The sequence below is a fragment of the Peromyscus californicus genome, unplaced genomic scaffold, assembly GCF_007827085.1.
Source record: "Peromyscus californicus insignis strain IS unplaced genomic scaffold, ASM782708v3 Scaffold_7__1_contigs__length_154581171, whole genome shotgun sequence".
Lineage (NCBI taxonomy): Eukaryota > Metazoa > Chordata > Mammalia > Rodentia > Cricetidae > Peromyscus > Peromyscus californicus.
Genome location: NW_026294595.1, coordinates 128,600,601 through 128,621,179, shown reverse-complemented (window position 1 = coordinate 128,621,179; position 20,579 = coordinate 128,600,601). Strand labels below are relative to the sequence as shown.

Here is a 20,579-nt window from a genome sequence, read left to right as displayed (position 1 = left end):
GTGTGTGTGCATGTGTGTGTGTGTGTGTGTGTGCATGTGTGTGTGTGTGTGTGTGTGTGTGTGCATGAGAGGAGGTCAGAGGACAACTTACAGTTGTTTTTCTCCTTCCACAGTGTCATAGGGATAGAATTCAGGTTGTCGCTTGGTGCCAAGTAGCTTTACTTGCTGAGCCATCTTGTTGCCACCTACTTGGTAAGAGTGTGCTGGGTAGTTTTATGTCAACTTGATGCTAGCTAAAGTTATTTGAGAGGAGGGAACCTTAATCAGTAAAAGGCATCCATAAGATCCAGCTGTAGGCAAGTCTGCAGGGCATTTTTTTTTTTTTTTCGAGACAGGGTTTCTCTGTGTAGCTTTGCGCCTCTCCTGGAACTCACTTGGTAGCCCAGGCTGGCCTTGAACTCACAGAGATCCGCCTGGCTCTGCCTCCCGAGTGCTGGGATTAAAGGCGTGCGCCACCACCGCCCGGCTTTTTTTTTTTTTTTTTTTTTTTTTGGCATTTTCTTAATTAGAGATTGATGAGGAGGGCCCAGCCCATTGTGGGTGGGGCCGTCCCTGGGCTAGTGGTCCTGGGTTCTGAAAGAAAGTTGGCTGAGCAATTCCTGATGAGCAAGCCAATAAGCAGCACTCCTCCATGGCCTTCACATCAGCTCCTGCCTCCCGGTTCCTGCCCTGTTTGAGTTCCTGTCCTGATTACCTTTGGTGATGAAATATAATGTAAAAATGTAAGCTGAATAAACCCTTTCCTCTCCAAGTTGCTTTGGTCATGGTGTTTCATTATAGCAATAGTAACCCAAACCAAAACAGAAAGGTTTGGTTTTTTATTTTTTATTTTATGTGTATTAGTGTTTGCCTACACATATATATGTGTGTATATATATATGTGTGTGTGTATGTGTGTGCGCGCGCGTGCGCGCGCGCTATGTTTGTGTGTGCCTTGTGCCCTAATAGTCCAGAAGGGGCATTTAATTCTGCATTAGTTAATTTTCTGTTGCTGTAATATGAAACATGATCCTAATTAATATTATCAATAAAAACCAGGAGTCAGATATTGGGTTAAAGCTGAAAGATCAGAAAAGCAGAGCAGCAGCCACCAGTGACTTCTTACCTCTCTGAATCATCTGACCATGCCTTATCACTTCCTTTCTCTCTGCCTAGCCTTATCACTTCTTGTTTTCTGTTTGTACAGACCTCCAGACCTCTATGATTAAATAGTGGCTAGCTCCACCCTATGATCTCCAGGCAAGCTTTATCTGTCAAAACACAAACAAAATATCACATATTTCCCCCTTTTGTCTGAATGAAGAGCAAAGATTTTAAATGACATAGAAAAACTATATATAATAAGTACAATAACTATATACAAATACATACAAGCAATAATTACATTAACAATGTCTAGTCCATTAGCATTTGACAAATTCAGAGAAAATCTAGTGTAGCACGAATCTTAAAAGGTCTTATTAATAAAATCAAAACTGGAGCCAGATATTGGGGTGAATGCTGGAAGATCAGAGAAGCAGAATAAGCCATGGCTTCCTCACCTTGCCAGTTCCTCAGCTGATCCTGTTTCCTCAGACTGGAAGCCTCTGTGTCCTCATCTGAATGGGTCTCAGCTGAACTGCTGTTCAAAAGCCTAAAAGCTTAACCAGCTCTAGTTCCTGGTCCTCACGCCTTATATACCTTTCTGCCATCACTTCCTGGGATTAAAGTCTCACTTCCTGGGAATAAAGGCGTGCGTGAGTCACCGTGCCTGGCTGCTTCCAGTGTGGCTTTAAACTCACAGAGATCTGGATGGATCTCTGCCTCCCAAGTGATAGGATTAAAGGTGTGTGTGCCACCATTTTCTGGCCTCTGTGTCTATCTAGTGGCTGTTCTGTTCTCTGACCCCAAATAAGTTAATTAGGGTACACAATATTTTGGGGGAACACAATATCACCACATTTCCCCTTTTTTTGTCTAAAATTTAAAAAAAGCTCCCCCCCCCCAGAGTTGGGGACCGAACCCAGGGCCTTGCGCTTGCTAGGCAAGTGCTCTACCACTAAGCTAAATCCCCAACCCCCCAAAAAGCTTATAACTAATACATGAAAAACTATATCCAATAAGTATATACAATATATACAGTCAAGAATTACATTAACAATGTCTAGTCCATTAACCTTTGACAGATTCAGATGAAAAACTCCATTATATATATTAACAATGTCCAGTCCAGTAACATTTGATAAACTCACACAAAAAATTTCGTTACTTATCCTATGTAAAACAAGTAGTTCCTTTTTAAAAGTAGATTCAATAATTGACCTTTTTATCTTATCATATTCATAATCTGGCCTATCTTGATGAGTCCAAAGTGTTGTATCTAATTCACTTTCTATCATAACTTGCATTACCAACCCCAAACAAATTTTTTTTTTTATGTCTCTCAACCTTATATTCTTTACACCTCTTTAGGGAGTTTCTTTTCTGAGTCTGGTAACAAGGAAAAGTATATCTATAACTATCTAGTCTTCTACTCCATTAGAGACCTGAGAAGAATGTAATATTACCTGAGTAAATAGGAAGTGTAGAGCAAACAACTTCCAAAATTAAGAAATGACAGAAACATCTGGCTGCCTAGACAGTCACCCAAGGTTCCTCTGCAATGTTAGGGCATCCATCTTTGGCCTGCAGGCTTAGAATATCTGACAGACTTTTCTGTGAAGCAGGATTTTTGAAGGACTGTCCTGCCTTGTCTTGGCAAAGTTCAGCAGTCACTATCTTTTTTGTCCTGTTTGTCTAGTTTGGAGAACATACTGTCAGCAGTCGAGGCTAGTGCAGTTTCTTGCCCAGTGACTAACTTTTGCCACAAAGAAAGTAAATTGCATATGGAGTTTCTTTGATGCCCATCATCTTCTCTGAAGTAGATTGGTGTTGCCAGGAGCAGACATGTCTTATTGTCATTAAAAAAACCCTTGTGTTATTAAAACATCTTAAATGCCATTTTCTGTAGATCTCTGAAGTTTTTGAAGACCACTCACCTATCTGAAATATCTGTTTGACCTTGAAAACATAGCTAACATGGCTACAAGTTTGATTGTAATAGGTGACTACTAACCTGCATTTCTTTATTGTCCTAAATAGTTTGTAATAATAACTTTCAAGGACTAGAAATTTACTTTATATTGTTAGATGAGCTGTATAGGTACAATACCTTGAACAAGAGTAGAGATGTATGTACAGTATGTTCTAACAAAAATAACCTTAAATTTGTATCAAACACAAAAATCCAAGCCAATGTAAAATATTTAAAACTAGTAGTTGCTTTTTGATTTAAAAGTAGATTTAATCATCTACCCTTTTATCCTATTTCTATATCCCCCCTTTTCTTTTTAGAATTAGATCCCTGAATCTAATCTACTTTGTTCAACTTTTTTCCTGACCATTGCCAATAACAACTTGTAACCAACCCTCCCCAAATGATGACAAATATCCATAACCTACTGAATGACCAAAAACTGCCCACCCCACCTCTTGGAAATATGGGTGTTGTATTCTTAAAATTTCTTCCTGCTGTCTGGGGGTGATGGCATCATTAGGGGACTCTTGAAATTGTCTTGAGCAGTTTGTAGTCCAAAGCTGATCTTTAAGTGGTGTTTGTCAGTTTAATGGAGTTATCATAGTCTTAGTGGAATCCTCATTGTGAGCTCCATCCTTCTTTTGGAGATTTCAAAGGTCACTGTTAGGCATGGTCATGGTTTATTGCAGAAAATTTAAACATTTTGAACATCATATATAGCAGATCTCAAAGAGGTTAAATGACATAATTTGCTATGTACATTCAGAGTACAAAAACTTAATTCCCAGTTATTTGATAGAGACTCAAACCCAAAATCATGTACAGGAAGTTAGATGAAGCCTTTTTTCAAGAATTAGTACTCTATATGACCATTAATATCATAAAAAAGTTTAAAAAATATATAAATTTTATAAATTTTGAGATAATATTTATACCTTAAGAAAATCGAAAGATTATGAGATTATTGGCAATAGAATAGTACCTTTATTTTGACTTTTCTTCTGTCCTACATCAGGTGGTTCTTCTGACATGAGACAGATTTTGGATTTTCCTTTTAACAAACATGCCTAGGTTTAGAGAAGGAGAGAGCCATTCTCCAACTCCAAAGCCAGCTTTAATTTTTAATTAGACTGGGACTACAAAAAGACCATTTGCATTATATGTTTGTAGCAAATAGCAGAAACAAATGTTTGGGAAGATACATTAAATTTTATCCTGCTGGAAATATGCTATACCAATAGGCCAATTTACTCTTTTTTCTTGGGACATTTTCCCTAGATGATTTGTCCTTTTTCCTCAGATGTCTCATTTGTTCAGTGGTCTTCAGATTCCTTAGCTGGTTGCCTTCATTTTCTTGGAAAGACAAAAACAAAACCCTGCCCCAACCCTAACTTTGGGAAGTTTCCCTTTGGCAAGGTATGTCTGATCAAATGAAAAGCATTTGTTAGTCTTATAAATTAGTTTAGATTGAAAAGTCATGCTGGTTGATGAACTATCACCTCTTCTAACCAAGAGGTCTCTCTTGTTCAAATCAAATCTTTATCAGTTTTGATAGTATCCATAGCTTTTCTTTTTTTGTGGAAACAAAAGCAAAACCTCTTCCCCAATGTAATACATATTCTGGTTTCCATTCTGAGTTCCACTCATCTTTAAAGTATACAGGCTGATTTAATTCAGCAGTTTTTTTCTATTATCCAATGTCTCTTTGCAGCTGTTGTTACTTTCTCATTAGCATTTAGAAAATTTAAAGTTAATAAAGCATTATGCAATCTATCTCTGTGTGTCTTTATTATCCCTTTCTGTTTATTAAGCATATCTTTTAGAGTCCAATTAGATCTTTCTATAACTGCTTGCTCTGTAGGATTGTGTGGTATACCTATAATATGCTTTATGTTTTAATCTGAAAAAAATGGTTTCATTTTATCAGAGACATATGCTGGAGCATTGTTAGTCTTAATTTGTACAGGTATTCCCATGATGGCCATAACTTTGAACAAATGTGTGAGTACAGAATCAGCCTTTTCAGAACTCAAAGCAGTTGCCCATTGAAATCCTGAATATGTATCTATGGTATGGTGTACATATTTTAATTTTCCAAAATCTGCAAAAGGAAACACGTCCATTTGCCAAATTTCATTTTTTTGAGTACCCTAAGGGTTATTTCCTGCAGGTAGTGGAGTTTGGTTATACAAGGCATAAGTAGGACATTTTTTTTTTTTTTTATAATTTCCTTGACTTGTTGCCAAGTATGGAAAAATCTTTTTTTTTCAAACCCTTTGTGTTCTAACAAATGGAGTTTGCCTTGGGATCAGAGGACAAAGCCAGTCACTATATTAAACATAGAGGTCAGGCAGTAGCACATGCCTTTAATCCTGGTATTCAGGAGGCAGAGATTCATCTGGATCTCTGTGACTTCAAGGCCACACTGGGAACAGAGTCAGGCGTGGTGGCACTTGCCTTTAATCCCAGAACTAGTTAACCAAAGAGGTCTGTACAGACAGACAGGAAGTGATAGAGTTGGGCAGAAAGAGGAAGTGATATAGTTGGGTGGAAAGAGGAAGTAAGATGGCAGGGCACAGAAAAGTATATAAGGAATGAGTATAAAGGAAGTAGCTCTCTTGGGCAGAGGATTTCCTATTGGTAAGAACTTGTGGCTGGCTTGTTCTATTCTTCTGATCTTTAAGCTTTCACCCCACTATCTGGTTCTGTGTTTCTTATTAATAAGACTGTTTAGCAATTTGTGTTACACCCTTGCTAGTGACAAGGGTTTTTTTTTTTAAATGAAATTCTGAGGCTTCTAGCACATTTCCTACCAATAGTTGATCAATTTCATCATTACTTTGTGCTAGAGGGCCTGGTAGACCTCTATGGGATCTAATCTGTGTTATATATAAGGGATGATTTCTATTTATGATTATGTCTTGTAACTGAATAAATAACAAAGTAAATTCTGTATCATCTGGAATAAATTAATCAGTTTTAATATGTAAAACACTTTTTCTTCATATTGAGAGTCAGTACCTATATTAAGAGGTTCTGGAAAATCTAATAATAACACAAGAATAGCATATAATTCTGACTTTTGAACAGAAACATAAGGGCTTTGAGCCACTTTATTCAAATTTCCTGGTTTATAACCTGCCTTTCCTGATTTGCATCGGTATAGAATGTAGGGGTTCCAGAAATTTGTGATCCCTGTACAATGTGAGGAAGCATCCTAGTTCTCTTTATAAATTGAATTCTCTTGCTTTTGGGATATTTGTTAATCTCTCCCAAAAAATTACTGCAAGCTCTTTGCCAATGTTCATTTTCTGCCCATAAAGAGGAAATTTCATCATTAGTAAAAGGTATTATAATTTCTGCTGGCTCTATTTCTTCTAATTGATGAAGTCTCAATTTTCCTTTTAGAATCAACTCAGAAACCTTTTCTTCATAGGTCTTTAATTTATTACTCTGTTTGTGAGGTAAAATATCCTTTCTAAGATATTATCTTCTCTCTGCATTAAAATTCATGTAGGATAGCCGGGCGGTGGTGGCGCACGCCTTTAATCCCAGCACTCGGGAGGCAGAGGCAGGCGGATCTCTGTGAGTTCGAGGCCAGCCTGGTCTACAGCGCGAGATCCAGGAAAGGCGCAAAGCTACACAGAGAAACCCTGTCTCGAAAAACCAAAAAAAAAAAAAAAAAAAAAAAAAAATTCATGTAGGGTAATGCATAGAAAGTAAAATAACCACATTGCAATCAAACTCTGGATCCAAACAATCCACATGTGCATCTTGTAATTTCTTTTCTACCAAAGCCATTCTTTCTCAGCCTCAACTGATAATTGTCTTGGACTGTTTTAAGTCCTTATCACCCTGTAAGGATTGAAACAAATTACTCATTTCTTGTGTTGTTAATCCAATTGTGGGCCATAGCTAGTTAATGTCTCCCTGTAATTTTTTTTCTTTTCTTTTCTTTTACAATACAATTCAGTTCTACATATCAGTCACGGATTCTCTTGTTCTCCCCCCTCCCGCCCCCCTCCCCTTCCCCCCTGCCCATCCCCAATTCCCACCTCCTCCAGGGCAAAGCCTCCCCCGAGGATTGAGATCAACCTGGTAGACTCAGTCCAGACAGGTCCAGTCCCCTCCTCCCAGGCTGAGCCAAGTGACCCTGCATAAGCCCCAGGTTTCAAACAGCCAACTCATGTAATGAGCACAGGACCCGGTCCCACTGCCTGGATGCCTCCCAAACAGATCAAGCCAATCAACTGCCTCACCCATTCAGAGGGCCTGATCCAGTTGGTGACCCCTCAGCCATTGGTTCATAGTTCATGTGTTTCCATTCGTTTGGCTATTTGTCCCTGTGCTTTATCCACAAATAGGAGGATACTAGATGTGGAACAAGGATGACTGGACTGCTACTCACATCACCAGGGAGGCTACCTGGAAAACAGGACCCCAAGAAAGACACGGGGATCGCCCAATGATGGAGAAATGGATGAGATCCCTGTAATTTTTGAAAGCCATTAAGAGTCTGCAATTGGTCTATCCTGATCAATTTTGGGGTTGAATTTTTGTAAACCTATTTTTTTTTTTTTTTGGTTTTTCGAGACAGGGTTTCTCTGTGTAGCTTTGCGCCTTTCCTGGAACTCGCTTTGGAGACCAGGCTGGCCTCAAACTCACAGAGATCCGCCTGGCTCTGCCTCCCGAGTGCTGGGATTAAAGGCGTGCGCCACCACCGCCTGGCTTTGTAAACCTATTTTATATCCTAGGTAATTAATAGAATCTCCTCTTTGTATTTTTTCAGGAGCAATTTGTAATCCTCAATAAGGCAAAATTTTCTTTACCTCTTCAAATATTTTCCCTAAAGTTTCTACATTTGAATCAGCTAGTAAGATATCGTCCATATAATGGTAAATTATAGATTGAGGAAACTGAATCATTTCCAATGACTGTCACAGGGTGGGGCTGTTTAACATCCTTTTTGGGAGAACCTTCCATTGGTATCTTTTTAACAAGATGAGAATTATTTTAAGTAGGTACTGTAAAGGCAAATTTTTCTCTATCCTTTTCTTGTAAAGGTATAGTGAAGAGACAGCCTTTTAAATCAATAACTATAATAGATTATCCTTTAGGTAAGAGCTTTTTCATGAAAATGTGCCCCCCAAATTGTATGCCAGATGAAGCATGATCCTAATTAGTCTTATCAATAAAAATCAGGAGTCAGATACTGGGGTAAAGCTGAAAGATCAGAGAAGCAGAGCAGCAGCCACCAGTGACTTCTTACCTCCCCAATATCTCTGATCAAAAGGGCCAAGATCCTGTCTAGCTTTGGAGCTTGTCCTGGATCTCACTCTGTAGACCAGGTGGTCTCAAACTCACAGAGATCCACCTGCCTCTGCCTCCTGAGTGCTGGGATTAAAGGCGTGCACCACCACTACCTGGCTTAAGATAAATTTTTTAGGCCTGTGTGGCACTAGGAAGTTCCAGCCTCTGACTGACTGAACCCTGAACAGCCATATAAAGGCATATTTATTGATTATTATGCAAAGTTGGGGATATCCCCTGGAGCTGCTCTCTCCAAACCCCAGGGCTGAGAAAGCCCACCACACAGCAGCTCCATACCCAGGGGTGTTTAAGGTCTGGCCCAAGACTTCCCCTCATGGTTCTCCCTCATGGCTTCTCTTTCCTTGGAACCACCCAGGAATGCTCTGCTTAGATTAAACCTAGATTTACTAATTTAGCCTTATCTGACTTATTACATAGGCGGTGGTGGCAGCATTATTCACAACTGGGGGATTTAAACTTTACACTCAGTAGCTTATGTTTTAATTGATTTCAGATCCAGTCAATCTGACAACCAAGATTAGCTGTAACAGATTCCATGGAACTGAAGTTACAGATGGTTGTGAGTCCCCATGCACACACTATGGATTGAACATAGGTCCTCTGCAAGAGGACAAATGCTCTTAGCCGTTCAGCCAGCTCTCCAGCCCTTTCGCTTGTATGTCTGTGATACTTTCCAAGTCAGACAGTGACTGTGTCCACCAGTCCGAAGTGTTTCTTGGGCTCCTTTGCAGTCTCTCTCATGGATTTTCTCTGACAACTCTTTTTATTTTGCTCCCCCAAACAATTTATTAAACAACATTTTTGTTTTGTTTTGTTTTTTGAGACAAGATTTCTCTGTGTGGCCCTGGCTGTCTTGGAACTCGCTTAGTAGACCAGGCTTGTCTCTGTCTCACAGAGATCTGCCTGCCTCTGCCTTCCTGAGTGCTGGGAGTAAAGGTGTGGGCCACCACTGTCCAGCTATTAAACAACATTTTTATGATTTGCAATATGAGCTCCAAATACAGCCACAGCCACAGCCACACACACACACACACACACACACACACACACACACACACACACACACACGTATATATATTATATAATACAAAGATTCACAATAATGCTGCAGCATCCTGTTGGATGGGGTGTGGTGAAGGAGCAAACCGCAAAGCTCATACTGAGGAGAGAGAAGCTTCAGGGATGCTCCTGAATGAGAGGGTTGTTGAAGACCAATCACTGCTCACTGCAAATCGAAGAAAACCTTAAATCTTCAGGGTTCAAAATTAATGTCCTCTGCTGGTATTTCAAACCAAGAGGTCATAACCTCCAAGCCCTGTCAACAGGACTTTATGGTCACTTGGCTGTATGGCTGGTCACACGAGGAAGTTGCTGTCTGGACAGTCTTGAAGCTTCCCAGGAACACAGAAAGTAGAGTGCAGGGCCGTGAGTCAGGCAGCTGCTTCCCCACCCACCTGCATCCCTCCTGCCGGTGCAGCTCTTTAACTGCAGAGGGAAGACATGGCCAGTGAGTTTATGTGCACCTTCCCTGGGTCTCCTATGGGAGGGCTGGGACAGTGAGCAGGGCTCAGAGCATGACACTGGCTGTAGCTCAGGCCCTTGTCAGAGGCTGCACACCACTAGCATATTTACAGATCTGGGGGATCAGTTTTTTTGTTTAATCCACCATACATCTTTTATAAGAAAACTGCTGACATAGGAATGAAAATAAGGATGACTTGGACCTGACCTAGATACTTATGCTTTTACTGAGAATCACACTCTCAGCCCAGGAAAGCAGCTGCCAGATTGATCTGTAGAGACAATTTGATGTCTTTGGTTCAAGAGTTCTCCTGGAGATGGCTCTACAGGTCTGGTTGTGCAGGGGTGGAGGGAGAGCAAGCCTATGACTGAACTATGTGCATCCCCAGGAGTGAGGCTGGTACCATAGTTCTGTGTTCCTGCAGCACCAGAGCCAGAACAAGTGGTGTGACATTCTGTTCCAACCAATGGCCCACTTACAGATACTAGTAACAGTTGGAAGAGGCATTCCATCAGGTACCAAATAGTGTCCTATATAGAATCTTCTTTTTTTGGTTTTTGAGACAGGGTTCCTTTGTGTAGCCCTGGCTGTCCTGGAACTAGTTCTGTAGACCAAGCTGGCTTTGAACTCACAGAGATCCTCCTGCCTCTGCCTCTGGAGTGCTGGGATTAAAGGCGTGTGCCACCACTGCCTGGCTGAATTTCCCCATTTTGTTCCTGTTTTCTGTTGTGTTGTTTTAAGGATAGGGATCAAACCTAGGGCTTTATGCTAACTTGTTAGGCAAGCACTCCATCTTTGAGCCAAATCTTCAATGTTGTGACTTCTGTTTTATTTCAAAGCTATATGTGTTGTTGTTTGGTTTTGCTCTTTTGGGGGGCCCACCATCCAGCTCCCAAATAAATCACACATGGGGGCTTATTCTTAATTATGAATGCCCAGCCTTAGCTTGGCTTGTTGCTTGCAAGCTTTCCTTAACTTTGAATTATCCTGTCTGTCTTTTGCCTTTGGGCTTTTCCTGTTCTCTTACTTTTTTCTTACTCGTGGCTGGCTGGGTAGCTGCCCCTTGCATCCTCTTCCTTCTCTCGATCCTTTTTTTTTTTCCTCCCAAATTTCTCCTTCTATCTATTCTCTCTGCCTGCCAGCACTTATCCTTTCACCTGCCTTGCTATGTGGCTGTTCAGTTCTTTATTAGACCATCAGGTGTTTTAGACAGGCACAGTAACACAGCTTCACAGAGTTAAACAAATGCAACATAAACAAAAGTAACCCACCTTAAAATAGTATTCTACAACATATATGCATCTCACTTTGGTAACTTTTTTTTTTGTAATGGAATAGGTACATACTAAATATCATAAGCACAGAAACATAAAACACGTGCATTAACAAGACCACGAACCAGCCAGAGAAACCTCCTTTCTGGGAAGCCAGCAGGACCGCAGGAAGGCAGGAAATGAAACTTACCTAGCTGGTGACAAACACTGTTTCCTCCCAGTAGCGATGGGGTGGAGATGTCCAAGGATGAGGCATAAATATTAAATCAGCTTTTAAGGGATTATTGGGCAGAATCTGATTACAAACTCCCTGTGCTTCCAAAAACATCAGGAGAAGCAGGGCATGGTGGCCCATACCTATAATGCTGTTAGTTGGGAAGCTGAGGAAGGGCTGTACAATTCTGACAGAAGTTCAGCTCAAAGTACCTTTTAACTTCCCTTTTTATTTCTCCTTTGCCTTAAGGGTTAGTTGATACTAGGTTTCTTCCTTTCCTTTTTTCTTTTTCCCTCAGAGTTTCTCTGTGTAGCTCTGACTGTCCTGAAACTTGCTCTATAGACCAGGCTGGGCTTGAACTCGGAGCTCTATCTGCCTCTGCCTCCTGAGTGCTGAGATTAAAGGCATGCACACCACTGCCTAGCTCAATACTAGGTTTCTAATTTTGATATATTTGAGGATTTTTTTTCTGAGTTGTATTCCTGATTTCCAATTTAATTCCATTTTAATCAGAGAATATACATTTTATGGTTTTAATTTGCCTTTGTTGAGACTTGTTTAGTGAATCCAAATAAAATATGTCTTGGTACATTTTTGTTGCACACTTGGTAAGAATATGTATTCTGTTACTGGGTAAAGACTTGTGATGGTTAATATTGATTAGCAACTTGACAGGATGGAGAATCACCTGGGAGAAAAGCTTCTGGACACACTTATGAAGATTACTTAGACTGGGTTATTTAGGTGGAAAACCCACCCAAAAAGTGGTAGCACTGGGGATGGAGAGATGGTTCAGCATCTATGAGCACTGGCTTCTCTTCCAGAGGACTCAGGTTCAATTCTCAACACCCACATGGCATCTCACAACTATCTGTAACTCCAGCTCCAGGGGATTTAACACATACAGGCAAAACACCAATGCGCACACACACACACACACACACACACACACACACACACTGGGCTGCATAAAAGTGGAAAGCTAGTTGAGTGTTAGCATTAGTCTTCTACCTGTGTCAACACCCCCCCCCCCCCCAACTGCTGTGACTTCTCCACCATGGACAGTGAGCCAAGGTAAACCCCTTCTCCCTTAAATTGCTTTTATCCAAGGACTTCTTTGTAGCATGGATTCTAATTGGTCTCAATAATAAAAACCCAGAGCCAGATATTGGGGTAAATGCTGAAAGATCAGTAAAGGAGCCAGCTACTAGAGAGACTTCTTACCTCTACGGAATCCTCAGTCTGGAAGGGCGGAGCTCCTCTCTTCACCCAGCCATACCATTTCCTGTTTCCTCTTCCCAAGTGCTAGGATTAAAGGGGTGTGCCACCACTGCCTGGCCTCCAGTGACTAGCTCTGCATGCACTCTGATCTCCAGGCAAGCTTTATTTGTGAGAGCCCAAACAAAATATCACCACACTTCTTCACAGCAACAGGAACAGTAACCAAGACAAGAATTTCATAAATGTCAGTTAATTCAAGCTGTTGTCCAAAGCTCTAATGTCCTTTTTATTCCCCAAGTTGCTCTATTGACTGAGAGTTATTGAATCCAATATGGGTTTGTTGCATTTTCTGACACAGTTGTTACCACGTTTTGTCTCAAGTACTTTGAAGCTTTCTGCCTAGGTGAATAAACAGATTTTGTATGTTCCCTTTGTTGGACCCCAAAGTTTAGGGTCTCAAATGGGAGCCCCAAGAACCCAGACTCCAGTCCAGTTGATGCAACAGCACGAGGATTTTATTAAGCTTCTATATAGAAGGACTCCTCTGCTCCCAAGAGCAAGAGTTGCATCTTACTGCAGCCCCATAAGGGCTTTTAAAGGAAAATCCCACAAAACCCACAAGATTACAATTCCCATACAATTTCATGGCCTGATCACAGGGTGATCACAGAGGGGGTACAGTTACGTAAACCTCAAGGGGGGTATCAGGGCAGGAGTGGAGCTTACACACAGGTCACGGTGGTCCTTCCTGGAACACCTGCAACTATCCCAGTCACAGTTGAGCACATCTCTTAACAGAAATCTTTTTACATTGTTACATTGTTACAGGGGTGATTGAGTAGTGGCTGAGTCAGGTGGCCCTTGGAACTAGATTTTTAGTTTCTCATTTCCTGGTGCTTGAAGTTTCTCTCTTTCTGAGGCTTGGGGGTGTAAGCCTGAAGGGCTAGGGTCTTTCACCCTTGTTCATTGACTATTATCATTACCATTTTAGAATGACTTTCTTTGTCCTGAATAATGTTGTTTGTTTTGAAATCTATGAAATTGATGTTATCTGTTTAGCTAGATATCCTCTCCCCTCTTGCTTCTCCCCTTTTCTTTTCATCTTTTTTTTTTCTGTCTTTTTTGGTGCTGGAGATTGAACCCAGGGCCTCATGTGTGCTAACTACAGTGTCATCAAGATATACCCTTAGCCAGGTGGTGGTGGCACACACCTTTAATCCCAGCACCTGGGAGGCAGAGGCAGGTGGATCTCTGTGAGTTCCAGGACAGTCATGGCTACACAGAGAAACCGTGTCTTAAAAAATTAAATAAAAATAAAAGATACACCCTTAGTTCCTTTCCTCTTTCCTCTTTGAAAAAGGATACTGTGTGTACATGTGTGCATGTCTGTGTATTGCTCACACATTTATGTTTGTGTGTTATAGAAGGCATCTGGAGGTCTGAGGACAACTTTGTGGGTCCATCATTTTGATGTATACAATTCAGTGTTTGTAGCATATTCACAAAAAGCTTCAGCCATCTCCGTTGTTCATTGAGAAGATTTTCTAGACTCCAGAGAGAAATCTTGTCACCCAACCCCCTGGTTAACTGCATTAGACACTTTGTGCCTGTATAGATTGCTTATCTGAACATTTCAGATAAACAAAAAATATAAGTGTGGCCATAAATCGGGCATAGTGGCACATGCTTATATTCCTAGTACTCAGGAAGTGGGGTGTAAGCAGCAGCCTGGATTACTAGTAAGTTTGAGACCAGTTTTGACATCCTGTCTCAAAGAATGAGAAATAAGTGGCCTTTTAAAGTTTTACATTGTTCACTTAGTGTAGCGTTTTTTTTTTTGTTTTTTTCACCACCACCCAGCTAGTGTAGTGTTTTTTTGAGGCTCATCCACATTGCAGCATTTATCAGTTACATTTCATGGTTAAATAATATCCCATTGCATGCAGACAACACATTTGTTTTACGTCCAGAAATGAACATTTGAGTATTTTGCACATTTTGATACTGTTCATACAGCTGCTATGAATGATATGTTTAGAGTTTATTTGAGTATTTGCTTATCAGTCTGTAAGTATAACTAACTAGGAGTGGAACTGGCGGACAGTATGCTATCTCTTTGTTTAATTTTTGAGGAATAGCCAATCTACTATCCAAAAGTGATGGAAGTGTTTTTTTTTATATTGTCATCAGCAATGCTTAAAGTTTCTTTTCTTTTCTTTTTTTAAAAACCGTATCTTACAATGGTTAGAAGGGTTTTTTTGTCTTGTTTTGTTCTGCAGTCACTCAAATAACACTTTATTGACAAGAATCATTTTCTTTTTTTTTTACTTTATTTTACATTTTTTTTTTGTTCTCTCATATATTACATCCAGACTGCAGTGTCATGTTCCCCACCCTTCTCCTCCCAGTTCCTTCCCCACCTTCTCTCTCCCCCAGATCCACTCCTCCTCCATTTCCCTTCAGGAAAGGGCAGGCCTCCCGGGGATATCAACTAAACATGGCATATCATGTGGCAGTAAGACTAGGCACACCCTCATATTAAGGCTGGATGAGGCAATTAGGAGGAAAAGGGTCCCAAAAGCAAATATAGCATAGAATCATCAGGAACCATTTCATTAATTTATTTTTTTCAAGACATGGTTTCTCTGTTTAACAGCCCAGGAGGTCCTGGACTTTGTAGACCAGGCTGGCCTTGTTCTCAGAGATCCGCCTGTCTCTGCCTCCAGAGTGCTGAGATTAAAGGCGTGCGCCACCACCGCCCACTCATTGACTTTGAGGGCGGGGGAACGGTTGTTTGGTTCTATCTTAGGTTTCTGGGTCCTGGTCCTCCAGACAGTGTCAGGCCTGGGCTCCCTCTGTGGCATGGGTTTCAAGTTGGACCAGTCGTTGGTTGGCCACTCCCACAAGGTCTGGGCCAGCTTAACTGCAGCACGTCCTGCAGGCAGGACAAATGGTAAGTTGAAGGTTTTGTGGCTAGGTTGGTGTCCCAGTCCCTCCAGTGGAAGCCTTGCCTGGTTACAGAAGCCGGCTGGTTCAGACTCCAGACCCCCCGTTACTAGGAGTTTTCAATGGGGGCGTCCTTGTAGATTGCTGGGAGTTTCCGCCGCACTAGGTTTTATCTCACCCCTGAAATGCGCCCCCAATTCCAGTCGTCTCTCCCCCCACCCCACCCCACCTTATCCCTCCTGTTCCCATCCCCACCTGCCTCCAGTCCACTCATGAAATTTATTTCCCCCCTCCCAGGGAGAACTATGTGTCCACCCTTGGGCCCTTCTTGTTACCTAGCTTCTCTGGGTCTGCGCATTGTAGCATGATTATCATTTACTTAACAGCTAATATCCACTTATAAATAAGTACATACTATGTTGTCTTTCTGGGTCTGGGTGATCTTTTTTTTTTTTTTTTTTTTTTTTTTTTTTTTTTTTTTGGTTTTTTCGAGACAGGGTTTCTCTGTGTAGCTTTGCGCCTCTCCTGGAACTCACTTGGTAGCCCAGGCTGGCCTCGAACTCACAGAGATCCGCCTGGCTCTGCCTCCCGAGTGCTGGGATTAAAGGCGTGCGCCACCACCGCCCGGCTTGTCTGGGTGATCTTACTCAGGATGTTTTTTTTTTTTTTCTAATTCCATCCATTTACCTACAAATTTCATGATGTTATTTTTTTTTAAACAGATGAGTAATACTTTTTTTTTTTTCTGAGACAGGGTTTCTTTGTGTAGCTTTGGGGCCTGTCCTGGATCTCGCTCTGTAGACCAGGCTGGCCTTGAACTCACAGAGATCTGCCTGCCTCTGCCTCCCAAGTGCTGGGATTAAAGGCGGGCGCCACCACCGTCTGGCATGAATAATAAATACTTTTTAAGTAAGAAGAATAGGTGTTTTATGAAGAGCAGGCTGTCTGTGAGGCTTAGGGGTAGGGTTGACTGTAGGCCACTGGAGCAGCAACAGTAGCAGGGAGGCCAGTTTTTCTGTGGTCCTTGATGATGGGAGGTCGCATCGACGAGACTAGGTGGTGTGGACCGCATGGTGACTATTGCTGCTTGACCACGCTCCAGCGTTTCGACATTTCAGATCACACCTCTCCAGCACCTTTTTACTTTCAATTTTAATGATTCTCAGTATTAATGCCTTTCCCTTTGGGAAATTTTGTGTGGGCTTTGGTAAAGGATAAAAATGTGTATGGTGGTAGACTCTCTAAATCAAATAATTCTTTGGAAAAAAAAATCCCTGCCACCACAGAACCAGGAATTCCATTGTGCCCTCCTAATTACACCAAGAACAGGAAAATCAGAGATTTACTAGACACACCTGATCCTAAGAATGAAATACCTACAATTCAGATCCTGTGCCTGAGACCATTAAGGGCAAGAGCTCAGTTAGTAAATGTAGAGAAATCAGAATGCTATGGTATAATGGAAAAGAGTAAGACCTCAGAACCTTCCCTTTTAGGAGTGTTATGAGGGGAACAGGCTCATAAAATAAGACTAAGAAACTATAGTATAGTGTCTGCTCCCCAGAAGTCCTTTCCATAGGTCAGGCATTTGGATAAAGGTCTCCATTCCCTTGAGAGCTGGAGGAAAATTCCTGCTTGATAAAGTCTTTCTTTCTTTCTTTCTTTCTTTCTTTCTTTCTTTCTTTCTTTCTTTCTTTCTTTCTTTCTTTCTTCTCTCTCTCTCTCTCTCTCTCTCTCTCTCTCTCTCTCTCTCTCTCTCTCTCTTCCTCCCTCCCTTTCTTTCTCTTTTTTTCTTTTTTGTTTAAGATAATTTTCCTTCACTGTTACCTTTCTTCCTTGTTCTCAGGCTTCTTTCTAGGGAAAGATTGGGAAAGAAAATTCTAGCAGTGATTGGGAAATTCTTTCTGCTTTTTTTTGGTTTTTTTTTTTTTTTTTTTTGAAGTTATGAGATAGTAGCTTTATTTTTTTTCCCCTTTTCTATTTTAATAAAAAGGAAAAAAAAGAAAAAGGTTATAACTAACAAAAGAAAAACTATATACAAAAGTACAATGACTATATACAATATATACAAGTAATAAATGTCTAAACAATGTCTAGTCCATTTGTATTTGACAAATTCAGAGAAAATAATTTCATTATCTATCCTATTTTGTTAAGTCCAAAATGTATCTAATTCACTTTCTATCCTAATTAATCTTCAACTATAACTAACTAACCTTCAACTATAACTAACTAATCTTCAACTCCCTCAGAGACCCAAGAAGGAAATAATATTAGCTAACAAAAATAAAAACAGAAAGTGCATGCAAGCAACTTCCAAAAAAAATGTGAGTTGACAGAAACAGCCAGCTGCCTGGACAGTCACCTGAGGTTTCTCCACAGTGTTGGGGCATCATCTTCAGCCTATAGGCTTAGCATATCTGACAGACTCATTTGTGAAGTAGGATGTACACAAGGTCGACAGTTCAACCTCACATTGGGTGAGAGCAGTCCATGTACCAGAAACACCTGAATTCCACTAGTGTCATGTCATGATTCAGGATTTCTACAAAGCAATGAAATCCCACTGAAAGAGCTTTGCACAAAGCAATGAAATCCCACTGATTTTAGTTAAGAATCATACATCTTTCTACACATTTTATTTCACCAATGACTTAAATTTTGTAGTTTTCTCAACACTGAAAATAATGTAATAAAGTGACCTAAATTCAAAGCTGAATCCTCCCCCCTCAAATTTCTCAACCCTGAAGGTGAGTATGGGGACACATGTCTGAGATTCCAGCACCTGAGATGCAGGATGGGGAGTTTAATGTCATCCTTGTTACATAGTGAGTTCAAGGCCAGATGGGGCTACATGCAACTTGATCCCAAAGTGAATAAATAGAATAAAATGGATAATAGTATCTATGTTAGAATATTTTAAATGCTTATAAAATGCCCAATATTGTGATGTGTAGCATATTACGTATTAAAATATCATCCAGCTCTCTACAAGCCCAAAAAAAAAAAAAAAAAAAAAAAAAAAAGATAATTTTCCACTCATTCTACATATCAACCACAGACCCCCCCTCCCATCTCTCCTTCTACTCCCCCCTATCCCCCCCAACCCACACTCCATTCCGTTCTCCAAAAGGGTAAGGGCTCCCATGGGGAGTCAGCAAACCCTGGTACATTCAGTTGAGGCAGGACCAAGCCCCTCCCCACTGCATCAAGGCTGAGCAAGGCATCCCACCACAGGTAGTAGGCTCCAGAAAACCAGCTCATGCACCAGGGATAGATCCTAATCCCACTGCCAGGGGCCCCTCAAACAGACCATGCTACACAACTGTCTCCCATATGCAGAGGGCCTAGTCTGGTCTTGTGTAGGTTTCACAGCTGTCATCTAAAGTTTGGGAATACGAGCTTGGTTCAGTTGTCTGTAGATTTCCCCATCAAGTTTGACCCCTCTTGCTCATATAATTCCTCTTCCTTCTCTTCGACTGGACTCCCGGAGCTCGGCCTGGTGGTTGGTTGTGGATCTCTGCATCTGCTTCCATCAGTTACCGGGTAAAAGCTCTGTGATGACATTTAGGGTATTCACCAATCTGATTACCAGGGTAGGTGAGTTCAGGTACCCTCTCCACTATATTGCTAGTAGTCTAAACTGGGGCCATCCTTGTGGATTCCTAGGAATTTCTCTAGCACCAGGTTTCTTCCTAACCCCATATTGTCTCCCTCTATCGAGATATCTCTTTCATAAGCAGTCACTTTTATCTCTGGCAAGAGGAAATTATGGCCCTTCCATTAAGATGTGACTGGTGCTTACTGTCAGGTCAATGCTAGAGTCCTCAATCCCTGGCCTCAGCCACACCCCAGCTCACATGCCCCTTGTCCCCCATTTGATCCCAAGTACAGCTATACAGTATAAAAGGTGTAGTCTTTGTTTCAGTTAAAGGCTGCTGGCAGCCATCCCAGTTCATCCTCGGATCGTGTCCACCTCCTTTCTCTCCCCATCGACTCTACACATCCTCTTTGGGACCTGAACCCCCCACTGAAACAGGTCTCTGACAGCTAGGATAGCAAAGGGAACACAGATGGTGGATGCCCTGGAGGTGGAAGCAGCAGGGAGGGCTTGTGTTGCTGAGAGGAAGGGAGGAATTAGGGATGGTTTCAGGTTGGGCATGGTGGCACATTCCTGTGATTCCAGCACTTGGGATGCTGATGCAGGAAGATCATCAACTTGAGGCCAGCCAGGGTGTGCTGATCAATTTTATGTCAACTTGACACAACCTGACTCCAGGTAACCACCCTGTTTGAGTTCCTGCCCTGATTTCCCTCAATGATGGGAGTGTTACCTGAAAGTGTAAATGAAATACCCTCCTCCAAGTTGCTTTTGGCTGTGGTGTCTCATTCCAACAATGATAACCGTAACTAAGACACAGGAGGATAGAGTAAATATGTTACAAGAAAACAAGCAGGAAAACTCAGCAAACATCAAGGGGAATGATTTCTGGGAATCTTGGAGTAAAAGAAGGTGGGTTATGAAACTCATTGCCTCAGTAGGATTGGCTAGAAAAGGCACTGGCCTGTGGAGAAATCAAGACTTCAGATGTGGACAAAGATCTGAGGTCAATCAGGTAACCAAGCCTCAGTTTTCTGGGGTTCAACCCCTTAGTAGAAAGTAATCCCAAGCTCTACTTACTTTATCTGGTCTCGTAGTAGACCTGGTACCCAGGCACTGAGCAGAGGGTAGAAAGGTATGCCTAGTATAGACAGGACAGTTAGATTACAAGTGACCATCTTGTGCATGTTTCTGAGTGTGCTTTGGCATTTTTCTAGTCTACCTTTATTGACTTGCTTTCTTTCCTTTTCTGTTTGTTTATGTGCATATATGTTTGAATGTTCATATACGTACAGGTGCATGTGTGTATGAGGTGCTTAGCAACTGTGTACATATGTGTTTAGGTTTGAGGAGAACCTTGAGTATGATTCCTGAGGTACAGATCATGCATTTAATTTTTTCTTTTGAGAAAGTCT

The 20,579-nt window shown here is 41.3% G+C and overlaps 1 protein-coding gene across 6 annotated transcripts in view; it reads left to right on the top strand.

The window, feature by feature from the left end:
• Positions 1–20,579, top strand: part of Cdk5rap1 (CDK5 regulatory subunit associated protein 1) — a 303,956-nt gene that overhangs the window by 39,490 nt on the left and 243,887 nt on the right. Inside the window, exon 14 of one of the 6 annotated variants that reach the window (XM_052725715.1) lies at positions 8,880–9,352. The exons of the other annotated variants lie outside the window; for them this stretch is intronic. Coding sequence (XP_052581675.1) covers positions 8,880–8,894 — 15 coding nt within the window. The 3' untranslated portion in view covers positions 8,895–9,352. Of the gene's footprint in view, positions 1–8,879; positions 9,353–20,579 lie in introns of those variants that run through there. 6 annotated transcript variants of the gene reach the window in all.